At 43.6% G+C, this 25,586-nt stretch overlaps 1 protein-coding gene across 1 annotated transcript; it reads right to left on the bottom strand.

Annotated features, from left to right (window-relative positions):
- Positions 1–595: 595 nt before the first annotated feature.
- LOC126237423 (hemocyanin A chain-like) lies at positions 596–25,282 on the bottom strand. The gene is made up of 10 exons (XM_049947532.1): positions 25,182–25,282; positions 22,646–22,779; positions 20,808–21,177; positions 17,992–18,398; positions 15,421–15,585; positions 13,722–13,850; positions 11,519–11,828; positions 8,774–8,910; positions 7,179–7,286; positions 596–963 (listed from the first exon to the last, which is right to left on the bottom strand). Exons 1-10 carry the CDS (start codon positions 25,258–25,260, stop codon positions 778–780), a joined length of 2,025 nt encoding a protein of 674 aa, XP_049803489.1. The 5' UTR covers positions 25,261–25,282; the 3' UTR covers positions 596–777.
- Positions 25,283–25,586: the final 304 nt, after the last annotated feature.

Here is a 25,586-nt window from a genome sequence, read left to right as displayed (position 1 = left end):
CTGTGATGTGATATGAAGTGATGTAAGCGAAATCGCCATTAAATTGTATGATATGAACTAGACGAGTTTGATCCAAGCATCTTCGAGTCGTATGATGTGTCTCTGAATCTCGAAGAGTTAGACATTTCTTAGTGAGCTATTTCTTTGCTGGGTATGCATCTTTGCGACCAGGTACCATTATAAACAACGCGTTTTCGCAGTTAATGCATCGGTGGCTGTTCTTGTTATAGTTGAGTTATTTGTCGCTGGATACTGGAACATATTCTCATTACTGTGAGTTCTTATATTCCTTTATATATATATGAAATCTCATTCCATGTGGAGAGGTAACACTGTTTCTGAAGGTAGTATTCGCTTTTAAGTTCCATTAGAAAAGCGTTAAGATGTTCAGAGCAAAGCAATGATTGATGTATCCTTTACATTTTATGTTGACGTATGAGGTAACTGGAAATACGAATTTATACTGTAAGATACGTGTAAGGGTTACTAGGCTAAGGGATAGGCGTCAGAATAACTGTAGAGCGTGCTTCAACGAAATATACAGCAAAATTAATTTTTATTTATAACAAGTTTAGATAAGTGATACAAAGTCGTTGGTCCGGTACGTAGCAGATTGAGATTCATTCTTGAGTTGAGACGCCGAGTATCTGGACATCTGACTTCAGCAGCAGTGGTGCAGATTGTTGTCGTCCGAGTGTTTGAGGAATGCTTTGAGGATGCTGGTCTCCTTGCTCTGAGTCAGGCGTTCTGCGGCGTGTTCGGCGGAGGCGGTGTGGCTCAGACGCTGCCCTTGAATGTGATGGTGACGTCGCGCTGGTAGATGTTCTTCGTGAAGAAGCTGTCCTGGTCGATGCGGCGGTCGAAGGGGAAGCCCATGGGTTTGGCGTCTGGGTAGCGGTGGCCCAGGGTACCGCAGTAGCTCACAGAGCCGCCGTAGTCGTAGTCGAAGGGAAGGTCGTTCACCTGCAGGCAGACACAGCACGTGGTCAGCGAACGTCACCGTCCAAAACAGACCGCGAGATGGTAAACAAAAGTAATGGATAAAAATGCCGTAAAATACTGAACAGAAATTCAGTCCTACAAAAAGATGCTGCGATTTACTCTTTAGCTCTATTATGTTTTGTATACAGTGGCTACTAAATTCAAATACGGCAACACCACGGAAAACATCTGCTGTTTAGATTACGCGGGAAGAAGTTTACATGCTATTCTTATCCACATCAAATTTCAGAATCACTTCCTTCGATGTATTACTTGACTTTTACCCAGAAAATTTTCGTCTTACTCTAACGGTTATTCGTTCCATCTGACAATGGACGTGACAGTGATTCGAAACTACTAAAGAAACGACGAAGTCAATAATAACAATTATTATGCACTTTGGATAGTTACGAAAGCTTTATTATGAATATGTAAACTGCAAGACGTAGTTCGTTTACAGCTTTTGTAGATTAAGACAAACTTTTGGCCAATGTCGACTGCAATATATTCCTTGAAATTCTGATGATAGCTGGTATAAAATACAGGTAGCGAAAGATCATCTACGCCTAGAAAAGTAATCAGACTGCACTATTAAATAGTCGAAGAACATGAATGGAAAGAGTAGTTGACAAGGGAATGAGATACTACTGTTGCTTTTCCCCAATGTCAATCCATTCGTACACTGAGCAATCTATGAAGGAAACCGAGGAGAAATAAGGAAATGGATTCAAAATTTAAGGAGACCAAAGAAATACTTTAATATTGGCCAGTGGGACTGTAATTACATCAGATACGGCGAGGGACTTGGAAGCTGAGCTGTCGGAATGATTAGCATGGTGAAGAAAGGTTAAGGGACAAATACAGTAACAACAAAACATGAGTAATGGTTTGTTGGTTGATGGGGAAAGGGACCAAACAGCGAGGCCATCGGTCCCTTAGGATGAAGAAACGATGGGTAAGAAAGTCGGCCGTGCCATTTCAAACGAACCATCCCGCAATCAGCCTCAACCGATTTGGGAAAATTACGGAAAACTTAAACCAGAATGGCCGCACGCGGGTTTGAACGGTCGTCCTCCCGAATGCGAGTCCAATGTGGTAATCACTGCGCCACCTCCCTCGATCAAGGGTAATGAAATTTAGTCGAATTATACTAGGATGCCGTGGAAATGAGATAAAGCCTGAGATATCACAATCAGACATTTAAAGAACGTAGTAGAAGCATTTTGCTTTTTCGGAAGCACTAACCGACAATGACCAAAGTAGTGAGGACGTAAAATGGAGACCGGCAATAGACCAAAACTATTTATGAAAAAGAGAAATATGTTACTATCGGATATAAATTTAAGTGTCAGCCAATCTTTCATCAAGGTAGCGTCGTGTCGAAATTATAAGTGGGTGATAAACAGTTCAGGCAAGAAGAGAATAGAAGCTTCCGAAAATTGCGGATGTAGGAAGATTAGGTGAACTGATTGGATAACGAAAAATTAGGAGGTACTGAATCGAACTAGATATGAAAAAGACTTACTACTCGACTGATATATATATATATATATATATATATATATATATATATATATATATATATATATATATATATATATATATATATGTGTACGATTCGACTGAAAGATGGGTATACGTTCGGTTCGTCTGAAAGATGGGTGTATACCACTCAAAATAATTCGGTCGAATTCGAACTATCGGCCATATGTGGAGTCAATGTAGTTAACTACACCACCCGAATGTGCGGTGTTACGTCGTAGGCGAGCATTCATTGTACTTTGCCCTCACTTCCTCGGCGATATGTACCGCATAGTTCATATCTGAATACGGCTTACCTCATGGAAGAAGTTGTTTTACATTACAGAGTGGCGCAGGCGAGTCATGTATGGCGAATGACATGCCAACTGACAATTTAGTTTTGCGCTTTTCTCTGTAGATTCGCAATCCCCTCGCCAACTCTAGCTCTGTATATATTTACCAGGGTTATCGACAACGCTTTTGTTTATAATTCAGAGCATTTGTCTTGTGATTTTTGTAAGCATATCCTCCATTAATAGTTACTGTATATTGTACACTCGTGAACTTCGACGACATGCACATATTTAGCTTCTCTTAAACAGCAGACTGTACTGCGAGTGTTTCATAGTTCATTTACGACTCACTGTATGCAATGACGGCTACGAAAATATGATGGCAGAGTCCCACTGCGAAGTTCGATGAGAACGATTTTCGTGTTACGCTAAACACAGACAAACTGCCGGTTATTTCTCGCACTGGAAGTCCACTATTCCTAACATATAATACAGTGCCCAATCCATAGATAGAGACTGAAAACAAACCACGAAATTCTGTGAGCCTAGGGAGCAGTCGATGATTCTTTTAAGAAAGATACTTCTTGCGTTAGACACTAAATAAAGGACCCGTATGAAAATATCAGTCTTAAGTTCCACTCTTGAGTTCTCGCATTCGCCTCTTTCGTGTCGCAGTGAGGGAGAAACGCATGCCATAAGAAGATTTCAGAAAGCGTACGACGCATCTCTGGTAGGTCGGTGTTTATGCGAAATTGCTCCTATGTTTAGCTGTATATTAGCAAAGCACCAAATTACCTCGTTTAGTCCACCACTCGTCAAAGTTATTAACGTAGAAAACTATATAAAACCCTGCTCCACCGTGCTACCGTTAGCATTATCTAGATACTTTTTTTTAATGTCACTTAAGGCTATTGGCACTTAAGCCTAATGACTTATCGATTTCACAGTACGAGATTAATTCTCATTAAGTGTCGCCACGACAAGCAACTTTAGGTACGCTGAGGCTACGGACACGAAAGCACACAAGCGTGCAACAGGAGCACGCAGCAGCAGTGGGAGAATGCGAGTGCGCGGGCGGTTTAGTCCCAGCGCTGGGAGGGTGCCAATGCGAGGGCAGTTAAGCCCCGAAGGGGGCCGCCCCGCCAGCTCAAACACGTTTATACTGGAGAAACAGTCGGCGGGGCCGCAGTGTACACGGCAGAACTGCTCCGTGTTTGCACAAGGATAGCATCGGGGCAGCTAGCTCTCCGTCCTGTGTCGACTAACTTGAGAGCCAAGAGAAGCAATGAAAGCTAATCGTTCTGCCGTCTTTGTCTGCGCTGCATCCATACTGTGGCTAGTCACAAACTGTAAGTAACATAGAACGCGATGTACGACAAACCAAGCGTAATACCTTATACGAGGGCGGTTCAGAAAGTAACCTCCGATTGGTCACAGTGCGGGTTGTGGGGGGAGTAGCGACGCCATCTGTGCGTTCACGCACTCAACAGGTCAGTCGGCATCAAGCCGTGGTCGAGTGAACGTTGTACCTGCGCTAGTTTAGTTTTTGTGGCAGTTTGAAATGTGTGCTGCAATAGAAAACCCCGCCAAATGTGAAGTGCGTGCTGTCATAAGGTTTTTTACAGCCAAAGGATATTCTGCAGCAGCTATTCATCGTGAGCTTTGTGCCGTGTACGGACCAAGAGTTATGAGTGAAGGAGTTGTCCGTGAATGGGTACGTTTATTTAAAAGTGGACGAGAAAACGTTCATGATGAAGAGAGGAGTGGTAGACCATCATTGGTGACTGACGAACTCGTTCAGACAGTTGATGCAAAAGTTCGTGAAAATCGACGTTTCTCAATGTCGGAGTTGTCTACTGGTTTTCCACAGATTTCTGACTCTCTTGTACGAGATAGTGACAGCAAGATTGGGTTACCGTAAGTTCTGTGCACGATGGGTGCCCAAAATTCTTACTGACCACCACAAAACTCAAAGAATGACCTCTGCATTAGACTTTCTGTCACGTTATGAGGACGAAGGAGAACCATTGTTAAACAGAATCGTGACCGGTGACGAAACCTGGATTAAGTACGTGAACCCTGAGACAAAAGAACAATCAAAGATGTGGGCACATTCAAATCCGCCTACCAAACCAAGAAAAGCCTCGCAAGATTTTTCTGCCAGAAAACTGATGGCAACGGTGTTTTGGGATGCCAAAGGGGTGTTGTTGGTTGAATTCATGGAACGTGGTACGACCATTAATCAAGACGTGTACTGTGAAACAATAAAAAAGTTACGACGGGCTATACAGAACAAACGCCGTGGTATGCTGACTTCCGGTATCGTTTTTTTGCACGATAACGCCCGTCCTCACTCTGCTCGCAGAACAACGGCCCTTCTTGAGTCCTTCAAGTGGGACGTTATCAACCATCCATCTTACAGCCCAGACCTGGCGCCAAGTGATTATCACCTCTTCATGCATTTGAAGAAATGGCTCGGGTCACAGCGGTTTGATGACGACGAAGAGCTCAAAGATGCGGTCACAGGCTGGCTCCAGGCACAAGCGGGTGATTTTTATGCAGAAGGAATTTCAAAGCTTGTGAAGAGATACGATAAGTGCCTCAATCGCTATGGAGACTATGTAGAAAAATAGTGCAAATATGTAGTTGTAAGATGTATATATTAAAATATTTTTATTTAACTTGGTGTATTTTTTTAAATCAACCGGAGGTCACTTTCTGAACGGCTCTCGTATAATAGAGTCGTTCAGTGATTGTGGGTAATGTGTAATCAGAGAACTTCCGCATTTACAAAGGGCTTCGAGAGGACTGTCCACTGACTCCTATGTTATTTAAAATTTATATGGGAGACTTTTTAAAGTCACGCAGCAGCAGATAAAACCCGATGAGAATGTCAGCGGGCGATCATAGCCCATACTGTCCCCTATCCGGTGTGCACCAGGTGATAAGTGCCGAAGGCAGTGCGCGACTCTACCTCCGTGCACCGGAAGCTGTTTGAGGAATATAACAAGTGGAGTTTAAAAATAAACAAAAACAAAACTGAGTACGTGGTAGCGGGTGACGCAGTAACAAGAGTAAAAGAACGTGAAAGGGGGGCAACAGCTGAGAAGAGAGTGAGACAGGGGCTTAGAATATCCTCCATATTATTCTGTCTTTAAGTTGGAAAAACAGCGAAGAAAGGGACATTTGGAAACGGGATTAAATATGGGACAGAAAAACTAAAACTTTGAGATTTGATGGCTGCATCGCAATCCCGTCAGAGACAAGGAAGAACATGGTTGAGCAGTTGAGCGGAATAGTTAGTGTCTTGAAAAGTGGTTTTAAGATGGTTATCAACAAAATTAAAACAAAGTTAACGGAATGAGTTAGAATTAAGTCATGCGATTAGAGGATGAAATGAAACACTAAAAGTAGTACACGAATTCTGCAGTAGAACGAGATGACTGAGGAAGAGAGCATATAAATTGAAAACCAGCAATATCTAGAAAGGTGTTTCTGCAAAAGAGACAGAATTGGTACGTAATACAATTTAAGTGCCAACAGCCTTGTTACACCGGTAACACCCGTTCGCGAAGTTAAGCGCCGTTGGGTTTGGCTAGCACTTGGATGGGTGACCATCTGGGTTTGCCGAGCGCTGTTGGCAAGAAGTCCGCGCTCAGACCTTGTGAGGCAGATTGAGGAACTAATTGACTGCGAGGTAGCAGCTCCGGTCACGAAAGCTGACGACGGCCTGGAGAGCGGTGTACTGATCACATGCCCCACCATATCCGCATCCAGTAACACCTGTCGGCTGAGTACGATACGGCGGTCTGAAGGTACTGTTGGACCTTCCGAGGTTTGCTCGGATGGAGTTTACTTATAATTTAATTTAGAAAAGATCTGTTACGAAGCCTTTTCTGAATGTATTAGTCTATGATGTAGCCTTTTACGAAAATGAAAGGAGAATGACAAGCAGCTGGGTGGACAGTGGAAGTGATACGTGAGTGACACGTAGTAGTGTGGACAATTGAAGCTTTTGAAGTGAGATGCTACAGAATAGCGCTGAAGATTAAGATGGGTAGATAGCGCATCTGTGGAAAAGATCCTGAATCGAACTGAAAAGACTAAAATTTGTGGCACAATCTTACTGTAAGCAGCGATCGGTTGATAGGTTACATCTTTCTGCATCATGGGACGAACGGTTTGCTATCGGAATGTAGTGTGGAGGAGATAAAAATTATAGAAGAAGACCAGTGCTTGACTAGGGTAAGAAGGTTCAAGTGGACGGAAGGTTGCAGTAGTTATACAGAAATGAGTAGGCTTGCGCTGGATGGTCGAACGTGGAGAACTGCATCAAACCAATTTTCGGTCTGAAGGCGACAACAACAACAGGTGGAAACTCACCTTGTCCTTCTCGTAGTCGGTGAGAACGACGAACAACGTGAAGGGCATTCCGTCACGTCGGCCCTTGGGCAGCAGCAGGCGGTCTGGGTATCCGCAGTGACGTACGTCCTGTAAAGAAACAACAACAACCGTTATTAAATTTCTTAACACGCATCTGCGACAAAGAAGTATTACAAATGGTAGAGTGTTTAACGCTGTAGCGTGTTGACTAAGGCTATGAACTAGGGCACGCGTCAGTAAAGCCACGGGTATCACACAGAACGGCCGAGTTGTCACACTTCCCAGCTCAACTAACGCTACTTAAAAATTACTGCCCTAACTTTAACAGAACAGGGAGGTGTCACTCAAAGTTGTAGCGGCTTCTCATCCAAGGAATAGCTTAATGCTGGTCGTGATCGGAACCCGTTTTCCTTCTGGCAGTTTGTATAATCGTTTCATCTTGGAGACCGACGTCAATAGTACACTATTCTTGCCAAAGCTGTGAAAATTTCAGGAAAAACGTTCTACATAAGGAAGTATATCCAGTAGACAAAGTATCGTCATTTATGAAAAGTTACCTGCTGTGAACTGTGCGGAGTGCCTCTTACCACTGCCTGGAATGTATAACGTAAGTGCTACGGTCGCAGGTTCGAATCCTACCTCGGGCATGGATGTGTGTGATGTCCTTAGGGCCCGCATCTCGTGGTCGTGCGGTAGCGTTCTCGCTTCCCACGCCCGGGTTCCCGGGTTCGATTCCCGGCGGGGTCAGGCATTTTCTCTGCCTCGTGATGGCTGGGTGTTGTGTGCTGTCCTTAGGTTAGTTAGGTTTAAGTAGTTCTAGGGGACTTATGACCACAGCAGTTGAGTCCCATAGTGCTCAGAGCCATTTGAACCATTTTTGATGTCCTTAGTTAGGTTTAAGCAGTTCTAAGTTCTAGGGGACTGATGACCACAGATGTTAAGTCCCATAGTGCTCAGAGCCATTTGAACCATTTTTTTATAACGTAAGTGCAAAGTGTGAACCTTACAGCTCATTAGTTATTAGAGGTTGTGGTCTGCACTTCTGTGGTGAATTAAAGTCTTAATCGTCTCTGGTTCTGGACCAATAAAGGTGTCGCATTGTGGAATCGTATATCTGCTGCACCGTCAACAGAACTAGGAGCACAGGGTTCAAAATTCAGAAGCACCTAATGCAGTGTTACAGAAGAGAGGCGCATATCTCTGCTGACCCTTCTCGGATTTCTCTCGGTCCTTTTGACCGAGCGAGTTGATGTGATAGTTAAGGCACTGGTCACACGTTCAGTAGGGGCAGGGCTCAGACCTCAGAGAGTTCAAGATTTGAATCGTCCATGCTTCCACTAAATAAGTTACAAGTTCAGTTAAAAGGAACACAGCCGTTTAATTGATTCGAGTATAAATACAATAAATACAGCCCCAAACGCCTTTGGCAGGTCTGTGATCTAAAATGCCATAATATTTACCACGAAGTCAATGGACCTTATGCCTGAAGAGTCACAAACGATTTTGGCTGTCCTTTGACCATGAACCCGTTGACCCGTTAGCCATAATCTCGACTGACGCTAGAAGGGCGATTTCTGGAGGAGTTGCCGACGTACCTTGTTGACTGTGAGCTGGACCTTGCCGGCAATGGCATCCTCCACCCTCTGGGTGAGCGCCTTGGTGGTCTCGCGGTCAGGGATGGTGACGCTGGACTCGCTGGACTTGCGGGCGATGATGGTCTTGCCGGCGTTCACTGTAAACACACAGGCCAACCAACAGCTTGCATCAGTCTATCCATTTCAGCCGTATACGGGGTGTTAAGTTTATCTGAAGGCATTGAAATACCACGAAAACTACATATAGGATGCAAAAAAATTAACATCTGTTCGTTTCAGAGGGGGACATCCAACGATACGAAACTCGACCCCCCCCCCTCACCCCATCGTGGGTGCAGGGGGCAGAAGGGCAACATTGAAATGTCAAATAGGAAGCACTTATTTTCATTGCAGATTCGGAGTCTACGGAAGAAAATACATAATTTTCGCCTTCCAATGATATTTGAATCAATCCCCCCACCCCAACTCTGCGGTGCGAGGATAAGATAGTCAATTATTGCATAAATTTTAACAGGACTGCACTACCTGTTATGATTAGTCACCACAGTGGTTTGTTGAGCAGTCCCCTCTTCGTTTTGGCGAAGGAATAGAACGTTGAGATTAGGGTTTCCCATTAAAAGTTATGAAATGATTTCTTACCCTACCTTCGCTGCCAGGAGGTGGGGCTAAATTCAAGTGTTATTGTATAGCATTTTTAAACACGATTGCTACCCATTTTGATTTTTCCTATTACAGGGCCACCTTTGGCGAAACAAAAAATGTTTGAAAGAAAACATATATTTTTCCGTATAATTCGAATCTGCAATAAAAACGGGGGTCTGCATTTAAGATTTCAAAGTTGCCGCCCTGCCTCCACAAACGCGGTGGAGTGCAGGGTCGAGTTTGACAACACTGAATGTCGCCATCTACGGCGAACAAATTTTAGCTGCAAATTGCTTGTGCAGTTTTCGAGATATTTCACTGTTTCAGAGAAACTGAACATCCTATGTATGACGAGTTCTATGAAAATGCTCTAAACAGTAAATAGGTTACCAACGTGAACAGCAGCAAATTTCCTTTCACTTGACCAACATTTTCTAGATGAGAGGTTTATGATTCCGTGCCTGTAAAAAAGATGTAAATCCAAAATAGCAATGAGAAGGTGATACATTATTGAATGATGTTTCAGCCCCATCTGCGGAGGACACCTTCACAGATAAAGTAGCAACTGCCAAATACCTGAAGGTGTCTCGAGCAGTTGTGGACGAAACATCACTGAATAGCTTTATGCATCAACCACGGCGTTTCAACATAGAAGTTTTAATCGAAGTAAACGCGAGATGTGGAATTCTTCGTTGAATTAATAGAGAAGACAGTAAATGGTTTTGAAATTGTTTCAATTGCTTGTTTTATATTTTAATTCTGATCTTTTGCTAATTTATTGCCATTTATCAACATATTTGTAGATACAGCCAGTCTAGACTTTTGTTTGTGATTCATTAGGCTCTTCTCGGATGGTTATTCGTATAATTTGACTATGTGAACCGAGCGAGGTGGCGCAGTGGTTAGCACACTGGACTCGCATTCGGGAGGACGACGGTTCAATCCCGTCTCCGGCCATCCTGATTTAGGTTTTCCGTGATTTCCCTAAATCTCTTCAGGCAAATGCCGGGATGGTTCCTTTGAAAGGGCCCGGCCGATTTCCTTCCCCATCCTTCCCTCACCCGAGCTTGCGCTCCGTCTCTAATGACCTCGTTGTCGACGGGACGTTAAACTCTAATGTCCTCCTCCTCCTCCTTGACTATGTGAAAGGATACAAACTTTCACGTGTTTGGTACCTTCACGTCTTTTATTTTCATCTGCTGCACCGAAAGTTCGTAACAAAATTATACCACGATAAATCCTGTGATGTGATGAACACCATGATATACGTATTTGAGAAAATTTCAAACTGGTGCAAAAATTGGCTACGTCTTTTAAATGCACTGAAGTGAAAAACTGTGCACTGTGCACACAGAAAAGTAACATCCTATGACTGGAATATCAATAAATCACAACTGGAATTAGTCACTTCTTATAAAAACTTGGGTGTAACAGTTTCTGCGGAAATGAAAAGGAGAATTGTCCCAGAGGCTCAGTCGATCCTACAACGGCAACTGGTTGCACAGTACTTATGCGGCATATTGCTCAAGTTTGTGGAACCCACACGAATTAGGACTAAGTGGGATACTGAACGAATACAAAGAAGGGCAGCACCAATGGTCACCAGTTCGTGTGGCTCACACGAGAGCCTGAGAAATCTGTGTCGGCTGGTGCTTTATTTGACGCTAACTACATACAACATTTCAAGCGAAGAATAGAAGAATATACAAAGGCCCTCCACTCCAGTAGGGACCGTAGAGACAAGACTTCCCGCACACCATACGCGACTGCACGGGAAGAAACCCTAACACGTTTTATAGCGGTAATTAACCTTTACCATGTACTTCACAGTGCCCTTCGGAGCATATGTGCAGGTGCAGACATCGCGATATCCTGAAGGAACTATGCTGACTAACAAAGCGTATGCGAATAGAAATTTTGATGCAGATGAAGTCATAAACCAGTGCGTTAAGATTGAACGGCATTTCGTAACAAGTGTGGAGCCTTAAGTATTTCCCCTGTCTATGCCATTGCGTTAAGGTTGAACGGTATTTCGTAACAAGTGTAGAGTCTTAAGTATTTCCCCCGTCTATGCTGATACTTGGTGTTAGCTGCAGTGCCTACCTTTGGCGACGAACTTGTCGATCTCGACGATGTAGTGCCTCTTGTCGTTGATGGGGATCTCCTGGCCGAACCAGTCGTACTTGGGTCCTAGGAAGACGCGCACGGTGACGAGTCGCTCGGCCTCGCTGTTGACCTTGACGCTGAAGACGAACGGCTTGTGGTTGAGGCGGCGCACGCGGGCGTGGATGCTGACGTCGGGCAGTTCCTCCGTGTCGTCCAGGGCGTTCAGCAGGTCCACGTCGAAGTACTCGAAGAACGTCTCCAGTGGGTCGATCTGGACTTCCTCGATGGACGTGCCGGGCAACTCGAGCTGTGGGAATAAGGCAGCGTGTGAGGGACATCTTGGCCGTGCCCCAATGTCGAGGTTTAACCGACACATTCAGAAATGAGCAATGAAGAGAGTACATGACATCAATCTTCGATAAGACAAAGTGCAGAATGTGGTCTTTTAATAATGTTTATGATAATGTTCTCTGTTCTTCTAAGCTGGTGATTACCTTTTGGGGATGGGTCAGCCAGTATACCTCGAGAAGATGGCGGAAATTTATTCTATGGTTGTACAAAGGACATAAGTGGTTGTTTGATATTGTAGGCAGGCCATGGAAGCCATGAGGATGTGACAGGTACGGAAGAGAGATTGACTTTTGCAATCAACAATTAAATAGTTATCCCAAGAACATTTAGTGTCTATTAAACGACCAGCTGATACTGTACACAATAGAGCGGACGGAGTGCAAAAACACATTAATGGAGGTATTAATATGCAGCAGTGTGAAATGGTCAGTTGGTGGGGAGGACGCATGTGACTCGTAACATTTTTCTGGTTTGTGCTGGTGACATCAAAAGATGAAGGCATACTGGATGCCAGGGACGGATGTTGCGATGCTGCACAGATCAAGACTAATAGAAATGAGGGAAGGTCTTGTCCATGGTCTGAATAAAGAGGGTTTACCGAAGTTGACGAAAAGAATCTGTCTATAGCGATAAAAGTAACGTAATGGATAATAATGGTGGTGTATGGAAGTTTGTAGTCTCCTAAACGCCGATACATACCTACTCAATGCAAATATTTCAAACATATTCCAAGTATTAAATTATTAATACAGGTATAAACGACAAATGTACATGTTATTTCTGCAATAGATGTAAAATACTGACGCCGTGTTGGTAGAAGAAGGTAGCGGATGCGTAGCTCCTTGTACTTAGACAGTAATCAGGAGCAAGCAAGAAATGTAGGAAATAAACTGACAGAAATATAGTTGACTGAAAATGTACTCAACTATTACTGTATCTGGCTGCATAAAGCAGAGGTGTGAGGTATGTCTCGTTACAAAATTTTCATGTGCAATCATAAGAAACTATTCTATAGTTGTACAAAGGACGTAAGTGGTTGTTTGATATTGTAGGCAGGCCATGGAAGCCATGAGGATGTGACAGGTACGGAAGAGAGATTGACTTCTACAATCAACAATTAAATAGTTAAAATGTGGTTGTCTGACGTTGCAGGCAGGCCACGAAAGGCATGCGGATGCGACAAATATGGAAGAGTGCATGGTTTCTGAAGTATGGCGAAAGTGGTACATTTAGAGAAGCACGTGGTCAATACTGCAAAGGGCCAGTGTAACCCTGTCACAACGTAGCCACCTTTGTAAAGCATCAGAGTAGTACATTAACCTGTAAACCCCCCCCCCCCCCCCACGTATAGAAACAACATTAGCTGTCTCCTTTCTAGTCACTACGTAGGTCACTGGTCAGAAAACTTCCTAGACCCTTGAGAACACTGCTATGGTTATTGGAAACTATCATAACTGATTGCACTTAGCACTTAGCGTATAAGCACTCTCCAACCATCGCACCCCCTCCCCTCCCCCCCCCCCCCCTGCTGTGAATCAAATGGGAAGAGGAGCAAGTGATACCTTGCCTAATACGCTACGCAGTTGCTGCTTAATATAAATACAGTTGCGAAAGGCTTACACAGATATGACAAGAAGACTTGAGTAGCTCCACTGTAGAACACAAAGATCATTCGATGTCTTATTTATGTTTGCTGTCAGCTGTTCTGAATATCGAACTGTTTTGCAGTGAAAGCATCTGTGTGATTGGGCGATGAGCGTGTTTTGGGAATTACGAAGCAGTTAGGAGCAGAATTTGCAACAGATGAGGTAGGTTAGGCACTGGGCAGAATAGGAGCTGAGTACTGTACCTCCTCCCAGGTGTAGCGCGGCAGCAGGTCCTTGTGCTCGTAGAACAGGTTGTCGATGTACTTGTGCAGCCGGAAGAAGGCGGGGTCCCTCGTGGCGGTTTCGAAGTGCTCCATCACTCCAGGGGGCATCTGCAGACAGACAGACAAGCGTCATTAGTGACATCTTAATGGTCTTAAGAGTAGAAGTCTGCAGCCGTGTTGCTTATGTTTCGTTACGAATAATGTCAATTTCGTTCTGTCATCATTTTTCGAGGCAAGGTATCGATTTCTTACCATTTTTATTTCTGCTTTCATTATTTTCGTCTTGTTGATGACACACAGAACACTGATGCTGAAGTGCAAATCTTGACATCCTTTATTTGCACTTGATTTATTTCTAGCCCTTCCACATTCACATTGTTACACATGTCTAAAAACTTCCAGCATGCTGGAATAGCAGCGGGTCAGCAACTTCTGTTGATCAGTGCTACGAGAAACCAGTCCAAAGCTGCAAACTTCACTTTTTTGTTATTAATTCGATGACTAGTTTTGGGCCGGGGCTCATTTTAAAATCATCGGAACATAGTCAAAAATGTTTTTTGCGTTTCTGGAAATACGATTTTTGACTATGTTACGATGATTTGAAAATGGGTCCCGTCCCAAAACTACTCATCGGGCGAATAAAAAAAGTGAAATTTGTTACTTTGGACTGATTTTTCGTTGTACTGGCTACACATATTCCCTACAACTTTTCTGTGCCTTTTCTATGCTACAGTTTAACGGTGATTCTAGTTGGAGTTAGGAAACGTACTCTTATTCTCTTTGTAGAAAGTTTGTCCAATTACAAATTTGTCTCAAATATATCTTTTATACCTTGTTTCAGCTTAAAAATGCAGTATAAAAGAAAACCTCTACTCTCTATCCACACGACAACTAACACCGTAGTTACTTGGTGGTAATGCCCTACTTATTTAGTTGCAGTTTCACCCTGTAGAACAGCCCTGAATTCAATGGAAAGAACCTGACCACGTTTGAAAAGCTTCCTCGGGAATTGCAAACTTGTACGGCTATATTATCCTTCTCTCATAGTCAAGATATAGCTTACACTCACTCATCACCTTTTTACTTCAATATGTACCATTTCTGCATAAATCTATGTTTGTGATACCAATTTGTGCAATGTCAGGAAACTAGACTTTTGGCATGTTTGCAGAACTAGCTGTCGTTCTCGTTATCCACTATCTTTTTATCCTCCTTGTAGCTCTATAGCACAAAGACCTATTCAGGTAGAAGCATACAGGCTTATAATTCAAGTGAAGATATGTACCGGCTGATGCACTGGATAAGTATTGGACAGGACGGGTTTCCGTAATCGGTGTCGCAGTTGCATCGTTTGGGCAGTCAACTTTAGGAGAACCACAGTTTCTCCAACTAACATTCGGACTGCCGCGTCGATGACGCGACAAACTGCTGTGAACGGTGCCTGCACGGAAAGACGTGTCGAGAATGGTATTTAATGTCCTTCTACCATGCACATCGAAATTCTTCGGTGTTTCTGACATGTGGTAGACGTGTCGTCAGAATTCGAACAAACATTTCAAGACAATTGGAAGACTACTGAGTTGTTTAACATTTAGTTCTCTCTCGTGTTTGCTGCAAAGCCCTACTGGGATGTGGAGAGTGCGTAAGACTTGTTGACGAACAGCTGGGGGATACTCACGTTGAACTTGCGCTTGGGGTCTGTGATCTGTCCCAGCATAATGTGGCCGTAGTTGTGGAGCGCGCCGTAGTACTCTCGGTGCTTCGATCCGGTGGACGGCTCAATCAGTTCTCCAAGGACGTTGATGCCCTCCGGGCTGCTGATGTTGTACAGGTCACCGGTTTCCTGCGTGACAGAGCAGAAATTCAAAGTGAATCACCCTCTGCATCAGTAGCGGTGTGATAGACGCCACAATCAACTGCCACTCTTGTGGCTGTTTAGAAGTTTAAAATTGACCAACCATAGTAACTTTACATTTAGAAAGCAGATTTATGAATGAAACTATCTACAAGGGCCACAAAAAGGAACCCCTAAACTATAGTTATATATGTGAATGAGATTTTAAACAAATCTTCTGCAATACTCGGAAAAAATAAGAAACATGAGGCTATTGCACAGCACAATATCATCGGACCAAGTCGTGCAGTACTGACAGGCTCAACATTTAACTATTATCGTATGGGTTTTGTGAAGTTCAACGAGTGTTGTTCGTTAAAAACGTGTACCGTGTTACTGGGTGTATCGTTGCAACACATTAATATGGACACGAGAACTATATCCATAAGGAAGATATGGTAACCTATACAACAATGTAAAGAAAATCCTAAGATTCTAGAGATTAATACCTCAATAAAACTACTCACTAATGATAGCACAATGTGCCGAAACAAGTTTGCGTAGTGAAAAGATAAGTTGTTTTCACAATAGGATACCTAAATATCCGTAATTCGTCATTTAAGCAGGCTGTGAACGGCCAGTTCCGTCGGTGCTTGATGTTTGATATCACAGACAGGAAACGGGAGAGCGAGCTGAGAATCCCTTTCCTACCAGTAATAAAGAGATGGGGAGAGTGTAGCTGCTCGGTTTTACGTGTAACAGTAGACCCTCACAAAGCAGGAGGTTAAAAGTACTGTTAACGGAACTGAAGTGTTCTTGGGAAGAATGGACGATTTTGCACAAGCGATCACTGCGACGGCAGATAATGTATTGTTCATGTAACGTGTTCTGCTAAATTCCCGTTTTCAAGCCTTAAGTGTACAACGAAATATAAGCTGTTAGCAGAAGATCGTAAGGATAAACTCGTTCACAGAAACTTGTTCACAGAGCGCGTAAGCGAATATATAGTCCCTCACCTCTGAGGTAGCAGTTGGCTGTCGTACATTGTTATCCAACGCCAAAGGTACCTGGTAGTTGTAGTCTTATCATGGAACTGTCCGGGAGTGCCTAATGAAGTCTGTGAACAACGGAGTAGAGAACTAGACAGTACAAGACCAGCAAATGAGGATTCTCTCGTCGATGATGTGGACTGAAGATTGTTCACGGTACCGAACTACCCACTGCGACACAAATGCGAAATACAGCTCACATATATCTCACGTTACACCCTGAAAGTAATGGTTGAAAGCAGCGTGGTTTTAGCCGTTCTTCTTGATTATTGACAAGCAACTGACTCAATACCACACAATGCTATAAAATGAAGTTTGCAACTGGACTGAGGGTTTCCTGGAAGGGAGGATGCAGAATGTTATCTGGGATATGCAGGTGTCAACAGACGTATACGTAATTTCAAGCGTGCCCCAGGAGAGTTTGTTGGTTCCTCGTTATTCATCTTGTGTGTTAATGAGCTACCAGGGAATATTATTAGTAACCTCAGATTTTTTGTAGATGATGGGATTGTTTATAATGAAGTACTGTCTGAAAAAGTCCGTGTATAAATTGGTGCAAAGATTGACTACTAGCTGTTAATGTGTGTAATATAAAACTCTGCAGTCCACAAAACGAAACAATTTAGTAACATATGAATACAATACCATAAGTCTGAATTACAATCAATCGACTGATAGTTGATACTTGGGTGAAATAATATGTAGAGATATAAAATGGAATGGTCACGTAGGCCCCAGTCGTTGTAAAGCAGGTGGCAGACATCGTTTGACTGGTACGAATGTGGGAAAATGCAATTAATCTACAAAAGGTATTGATTACAACAAACTTGTGCGAGGCAATTGCTGAAGTGTGTGCGACCCATAGAAAATAGGACTAACATGTGATATTAAACGTTTAGAAAGTAGGGAAGCACCATGAGTGGCCACAGGTTTGTTTGACCCACGAGGGAGCATTATGGAGATTTTGAGAAATTGGGACTGGCAAGAACTTGAAGATAGTTGCTAAGAGTTTATGAAGGTCAGATTATACTAACTACAGAGGATTTGAGCAATCATTTTTCCCGAATTCCTTACACTAATGGACTGGGAAGAAGCCCTAATAAATGGTACAGTGGGAAGTACGCTCTGCCGAGCACTTCACCGTACTCTACAGAGTACAGTTATTCATGTCGGTTATTGCAGTATGACGTCGAGCAGGGTTTGTTATGAGGGGAACACAATGTATTGGTAATTGAGAATCAAACCATCGGGACTTGAGTTATGCCTATAATTCCATCAAATGTAAGAGCAACTCTATGCAAGTGTAACTGGAACCTGTGCACCCGGTACAAGCGAGCCATGTACTTGCGCGGCTGACCACACCTACCGTGATCACGGCCTGCTGGGAGATGCACTCGCGGACGCGTCGCGTGTAGTCGATCATCTGCTGGACCTTGATGTTCTGCAGGTCGTGGAAGGCGAAGTTGTCGGGCCTGGCGGGGAACTCCCCTCCGACGCGGTAGGTGGTCTGCGGGTAGAAGCCGTCCTTGATGCGCTCTGTCCAGTAGAGGGGCTCGACGAAGGGCAGGTCGTTGGACAGGCGCTCGAGGTCGAAGCGGGCGATCAGCTGGTGGTGCATGTAGTAGAAGAGCTCGCCCTTGCGCTCCTTCCTGATGCCGTACTCGTCCTCCTTCCACCAGAACGGGAAGTCCATGTGCCACTGCGAGTGGTGCGAGTTCATCCCCAAGTCCTCACCCAGGTAGGCCACGCGCTGCTCCGGGTTGCGGATCGTTCCTACAATATTGCAAGGGTTTATTTTATTTTATTGGCCTCTAAGTACACGAAAACAGCCAGTTCAGACTTAAAGGGATGCACCTTTTATACCTGGGATTCACAGTCATGTAGAACTTCATAAAAGCAATAATATTTACGTCACTGACTGTAACACTTCCTTTATTTCACGATTGCAATTTCGACCTTAGGCCATTATCAAGTGAAGATCATACGGCTATTAGGCCATGTCAACCTAAAATGAGCTGTCAAATTTATGTGTCCTTGTCATTAATATTAAATACTTTGGTGACGCTGTTCATAGTGCGAGCACGCACATCCATATGTCATAAAACAACATAGTCTGTAGACACTCATGTTCGTTAGCCCATCACTAGTCACATATGTACTAAACTGCAGTGACAGATTACTGTTTACAGGCTACTGGTAGCCGTCTTGGCGCATAAACGGATTATTGCAGACCGACGAACAACGGTCACATATTGTGTCTAATATGGAACACACCAATTTTCTTCTTTTAAAATACATCTACGGTGAGAAAGTCCCGTATGTAATATAAGGACTGTGCCTGAAGGTAAACTTTCAACTTGCTTTTGAATACTTGCGATCTAGCACTCAATTTCTTTTTTCAGTTCAGATGGAAGCTTATCGAAAATGAAATCTGCTTAAAACGCACACATTTGTGATCACTGTTAAGCAAGTCCCATCGTAGCGTACATCGATTTTTCGTCTAGCTTTCACTAACTGAACGCTGCAGTTTCTTCTAACTGAGTCAGTACTGCCATCAATAAATTCCCTGAAGGAGTATAAATACGTACAGGGACGGCAGAGGTTATGTGATTTACGGTCGTAAATTAAGTGCTGACACACAAATATTTGGTGGTAAGTTGTTATAACCTGTTGTTATTAATCGCAATGGCAGTCATTTTGAGAACAGTATTTGAGATATTATAGCACAAAAAGTTATTTGTTCCTATAAAGTTGCCTGATCACTGTGTAAAGCTGTTTACGCTATTGTCCCCCGATAAATGAGGTTTTTAAAATGATTGCTTGATATAGCTGCCTTCTTCCCAAATGCCTACTAATAGACACGTACTCATGACTTTTATAATTATACAGTCTATTTCGAAGTTATCGTCTGCTGGTGAGTTTCTTGTGTTTCCACGAGTGTGCTGCATTACTTCGTGACTCTGTTAGTAAAAAATGTAAGCGGAAGGTCTGTGGTGATTACCAGAGGAAGAAAAGTTTGAACACGCATAAACGGACTTCATTCTGCAACCGCGCGACCGCTATGGTCGCAGGTTCGGATCCTGCCTCGGGCATGGATGTGTGTGATGTTCTTAGGTTAGTTGGGTTTAAGTAGTTATAAGTTCTAGGGGACTGATGGCCTCGGATGTTAAGTCTCATACTGCTCAGAGCCATTTGTACCATAAACAGAAAATAAGCATTCCAAGTTCAGGACGTAACTCTTAGAAGCGTGAGAAGAAAAAGTAAAGAAAGAAAATCACCTAATAATGGTGGCTGAGCTCCTTGGCTGTGGATTGAGTTATTTGTAAAAATACAACAATCAGCCACTTTTTATATAGCTTTACTTATGCCAACACTCTTTTCGGCATCTCACCCAAGTGACGAAGATGTATATGTATTTCGCCACTGAGGGATATACGAAAGCCTGAAACGCATCTTGCTGTAAATAAAGAACTACCAAAAGTAGTGGGCTGCTGTGCTTCTACAAGTAATTCAAGTAAAAAAAAAAAAGTAATTAGTCTTTGCCCTGAGGAAGGCCGTTGGAACACGGCCGAAACGTCGCTTTACTTTTGTATTTGAAGCATTTTGAACGTACAAATAACGATTTCAGAAGTAAAGAATGAAAGTCGCCTAGTAATGGTGTCTGAGCTCGTTGGTCGAGGATTGAATTAGTTGTAAAAATGCAGCAATCAGCTACTTTTTATATAGCTGTATTTATGAGAACTCTCGTTTCGGCATCTCAACATCTTCAAGTGACGAAGATGTAGATGTATTTCGCCACTAATGGATATACGAAAGCCTGAAACGCATCTTGCAGTAAATAAAGAACTATAAAAAATGGCTAGTTGCTGTGCTTCTTCAAGTAATTCAAGTAAAAAAACTTAGCTAGTTAGTCTTTGCCCTGAGGAAGGCCATTGGAACACGACCGAAACGTCGCTTTACTTTAGTATTTGAAGCATTTTGAACATACAAATAACGATTTCAATGTGAAATAATACATAAGAGGTGAGATTTTAACGTAACCAAAGGGGCTGGCTGCGTGAAATATCCCCGGGAGGAACGTTACAGATATTTACGTCCGAGTACCCCTGAAGAACTGGAACGTAGGAATAGCTGGAGTGCTTTATATGCCTTGGGTTGGCCCTTATTGTTGGAGCGACTGACCTGTGAAGTTCATGTGCACGACGGCGGGCTCCTGCCTCATCTTGGCCTTGTAGGCGGCGTGGATGACCTCGGAGTTGACGAAGAGGTGGGGGTAGATCTCGTAGGGCGGCGGCAGCACGACGCCGCGCGTGTCCTCGCGGTGCAGCACGGCCACGCACAGTGCGTACACGAACTGGCCCTCGTTGACGCGGTCGCGCGCCCACGCCGCCGTGCGCAGGAACGTCTCCCAGTCGTTGGCGTACAGCAGCGACTCGAACAGCAGGATCATCTGCTCGCGGTGCGTGTCGTCGAACAGCGTGAAGATGGCGCCGCGCGGCAGCAGCGAACCGGCGCGGTACAGGCGCACCAGTTGCTTCACTGGGGCCGAGTTCTGCGGGCGGCAGATCACAACACCCCACCCTCAGTAACTTGAGACAAACAAGCATCTGCACAAATATTCTTCACCGGCAAACACTACAAGCATTCTCGTACAAGATTTTGCAATACGCTTAACTTACGAAAAACCGATTTGCTTAATTTGGCAGGCTTTGCCTTCGAGTCATGAAAGCAGCGAACGAGGAAATGCCGGGTAAACGCCGGGTAGTAAAACGAAAAGCTTATTCTAACATTAAGATACCCTGAGAGTTGAAGATGTAACCGTATTACTGGTATAAAAACTTCAGGATCAATGGACAAAAAATATAAACTCCTGTCGCTCGTAACACTATTGATTACAAATCAGGGTACGAGGGCTATCAAGAAAGTAAGTTCCGATCGGTCGGGAAATGGAAACCACTGTAAAAATCCGATGAAGCTTTGCACAGATCTTTTGTGCAGTGTCTGTAGAACACCCGTGGGTCGCGTCACAACGCTCTTTTCAGTTCTGAGCGCACAGTGAGCACGTGAATGTACCTAGAAAATAGTGTCTCCCGCCAAGTACGAGGGACTGGTGGGAAATTTCGCCTGAAGATGTGCAGCCCACGTAACACAGCTGTCACGCCGTTCCTTCTTCATGACAATTCTCAGCTGCACTCTGCAGGGGCAATGAAGATCCTCCTACAGCGTTTTCAGTGGGAATAGTTTAATCACCCACAATTCAGACCGCAATTGACCCCCTGAGTTTCATTTTTGCTCGCACGTACCGCTGACTATCAAGGCAACATTTTGACACAGACAACGAGCTGTAGACCTGCGTCGAGAATTAGCGGAAAGCACTGGCGGCTGCCTTCTATGACAAGGGTATTGAAAATTGGTACATTACCGAACTTCCACTGTTGGTAATGCACAGGACAGACATTCCTTTACCCGACCGACCATGCTGACTGGTGCTTCTTTACATCATTTCAGACAAATACCGGCTAGTTTCGTTGAACAAGCAAGACCCTACTTCTCATTCTCGTCCAACAGAGCTAGTGGTCTAGTGATTCCGATATCAACGGGGTGGTACACTCTGATCTTGCCTGTTAATGGAAAGTCCTTACAGTGGAAAATGTCCCTACATAGTCTAACAAGTAAGCAATTTTCATAGTGGTTTTAACGCACCCGAGACCGCGAGCCAACTTATGAGAATGGAAATTCGTAAGTATTTGAACAATACGTGCGAGGTTCCCATGAGAACATCGTCTAAAAGGATACATCCACTTGCTTCTTGCACAGAACCGTCGACCTCGTCGAAGCCACCAGTTCTTCTGAATCTCTAATTTGGCATATGGATTTGAGATGTAGGAATACTAGAAGTCCGTATGATTCACTAGTGCCTCTGCTCTCCACAGATAGCTACTACAAAACTCACACTGTAGTATGTGGGAGAGACAATTCATTTTATACTATAGGAATACAGATACGTGAGGAGAGCTTACCCTGTAGCGAGGCAGGCTGTTGAGAGGCTCATAGGCATTGCCCAGCTCGACCTGTTCCTTGTAGCGGTTGGGCTCGTGGACCTTGTTGAACAGTCGTAGGACCTCCCGCTGCTTCATCAGGAAGGGCTTGTCCGCTGCGGAAAACAAGGAGAAAAGCGGTCAGACTCGCCTCGCTAGCCTGCGTTACAGGACGACAACATCCGATATACCACCCGAAACCACACTACCTCTCGAATGAGGGGATGGTCTTCACTCTCTGCATAATGATCGACAAGTTTTATGACATTGTAACTGAAAACGAAAAGAAAAAAAGAAATATGAAGAGGGAGCAAGGAGAACAAGTTTCAGGTAGGTAGGTGAGATGAAGACAAAGGAAAGAACAACTGAAGGAATAGCTGACAATTTATTACGATTTTTCTTCTGCTGTACGCAGTAAACATGAGAAGTATTATACTTTTTCCATAGCGAGAGCTATGCCATCGAATGTTCGCACTCTCTGCATAATGATCGAAAAGCTTTATGACAACGTAACTGCTTAACACACAAGTTAAGGAAAAGAAAAAAAAGCATGAAGGGGGAGCAAGCAGAAAAAGTTTCAGGAATGTAGATGAGATGAAGAGAAGACAAAACAAAGAGCAAATGAAGGTATACGTGACAATTTATTACGACTTTTCTTGTGCAGTACGTAGTAAACATGAGAAGTATTATACTCATTCCATAGTGAGCTAAACAGTAAAAATACTTATATATGCTTACAATCAGCTTAAAATTTAAGCATAAAAGTGAAAACGAATGAATTCAGCACTGACGTTTTGGCTGAGTACCTAAAGAACAGCCATGTTCAAAAGAATAAATGATCTCATGTCAGACATGAGTCCCTAATTGGAAATCAGTTTTTTGGGGGGTATCATAGCAAAGAAGCATAAACAGTGACCATATGCGAAAGATATATGCACAAATAGAGTGTGAAATGAATAGCTAAAATTAAACAGAAGGTAAAGAGTCTTCTAGCAAATATCTACTACGACAAATAAATAACTCGGTGCTACATTTCCTAAGTCACGGATTAATAATAAATTTGATAATGAACGGCTCATTATGGGGTACTGATTGTAATAGGTAATAAAGACTGTAAAGATAAACATATCGCAGAGAATCGAAGTCAGTGGATGTAAAAGATGCGAATAGGAGGCACGGTTATAAAATGGTACCGAAGTAGTAGAACAAGTAATGACTATAAGAAACAAATTTGCTTAATCTCGCGAAGACTGCCGAAGCTCTTCAGTGCTGACTGCTCTCGACGAACAAGAATGGTACATGGAACAACAAATTATAGTGAAACTACTCTGTGCAACAATTACAAAATTGCACAGCGAGGGAATGGTCGAGTTTACCTGACAGCGCTATTTACTCATAATTCAGTCTTATTTACTCAAAACGACTTAGGGTGAAAGTAGCAGGTTAGACAACAATACTCTTATCGAGCGGAATAAGGACTGTTTACATTACAAACAGTGATACAACTCTCCCGACTAAGCAGACAGAAACTTTTGTGTTACGAACTGAAACTTCAGAACTTCGGTTTAGTTTTATCTGTTATGGAAAGCCAGAATTACAGAGTTGCATTGGAAAAATTTAGAGGGTAAACATCAACATTCATTATAACGTCAGAGGCAATAACGCTGAGCTTATTCCAAAATCACAAAAGACAACACATAGCACCTGGTAGCCCGGAGAAAGTAAAGTCATCAGTGTCAGAGAGGAGTTGAGACAAATGGGTTTGGGAGTTGAAAGTAGAAGCTAACGAATAAGGCTTCTATTCAAACAAAGCAGACATTAACTGATGCTTGTCAAATCTAAGCAGAGAGCAAGACATAAATGATGAAAGTGACTGTGGCGTTAACACAGATTTATAGTGACACAATTGTAGACAAAAAAGAGGAAAAGGGAGAGAATCAACACTGATAATGTCCTCTGGAAGAGACAAATCTAGTGCCAGAACTGTTGGATATATTTAATGTTAGTTTACTCTTCGATATTATAAATCTTCTGGTTTCCTTTGCTCCTGAGCTGTTTCCTAATGGAATTCGCTATCACAGTTTAGTAATTTCAGTGGAAGGATGTAAATGCATATCATTCAAGTGAGGGAAATGCTGTGATGTCTATCGGGTGAGGCGAAATAACATTAAAGCTTTAATCAGGAGTCATCATCTGGACTACACTGAGCTATGATTGTAAGGACTGATTTATTTAATTTTTTATCCCGATTTGTAGTTGCATTTAGGCCTCACTAAATAAAAGTTTTGTGCATTCAACTGATGAGAATCCAATGACGTGCTTTTTACGAAACGAATTAAAATAAAATCGTTTCAGTGCAAGTGCAGTGACCATCTACAGCACTGTGCTCCTTGATTCGAAACGTTAGTTAATTTTCTAATTGCATTCCATTTTGGCGGACGCTTGCCATTAAACTCGGAAGGAGTTTATGGGAGATGTAGGAGAAGATGTTATGTGCACTCCGAGGCAGGTGACTTACCCGGTACGTCGCCGATCCCGGCTTGGGCGCCCCCTAGCGCCACGGCCACCACGAGCACCGCTAGCCACATGAGCCTCATGCTGCTGATGCTGCTGTTGCTGCTGCTGTTGGCCAAAGCCAGCGATGCATTTCCGCTGGACGGAGGCGTATTTAAGGTGGGCCACGCCGCACGGGTCTCTGTCCAGCCACCGTGCGCAACGCGGGCGCAGCGCCGGGCGCAAGTGTTGCCGCCTGGAAGGCAGACTACACGCCACGCACCTGCTGATGCTACGCTGGGTAGGCGTGTGCTGCGCAAGAGGAGTGCACTGTGGCTGAAAGTGTCGCCAGATTTCTCGATAGCTGTTACACTCGCGAGTTGCTGTGGTCGTTCGTAAGAGTGGTGCTTCAGTTTACGAGGTGGTCTGG

The sequence above is a fragment of the Schistocerca nitens genome, chromosome 2, assembly GCF_023898315.1.
Source record: "Schistocerca nitens isolate TAMUIC-IGC-003100 chromosome 2, iqSchNite1.1, whole genome shotgun sequence".
NCBI classification, from domain to species: Eukaryota; Metazoa; Arthropoda; class Insecta; order Orthoptera; family Acrididae; genus Schistocerca; species Schistocerca nitens.
The sequence above is the reverse complement of the archived record's forward strand: the minus strand, read 5'-3'. Positions and strand labels throughout refer to the sequence as shown.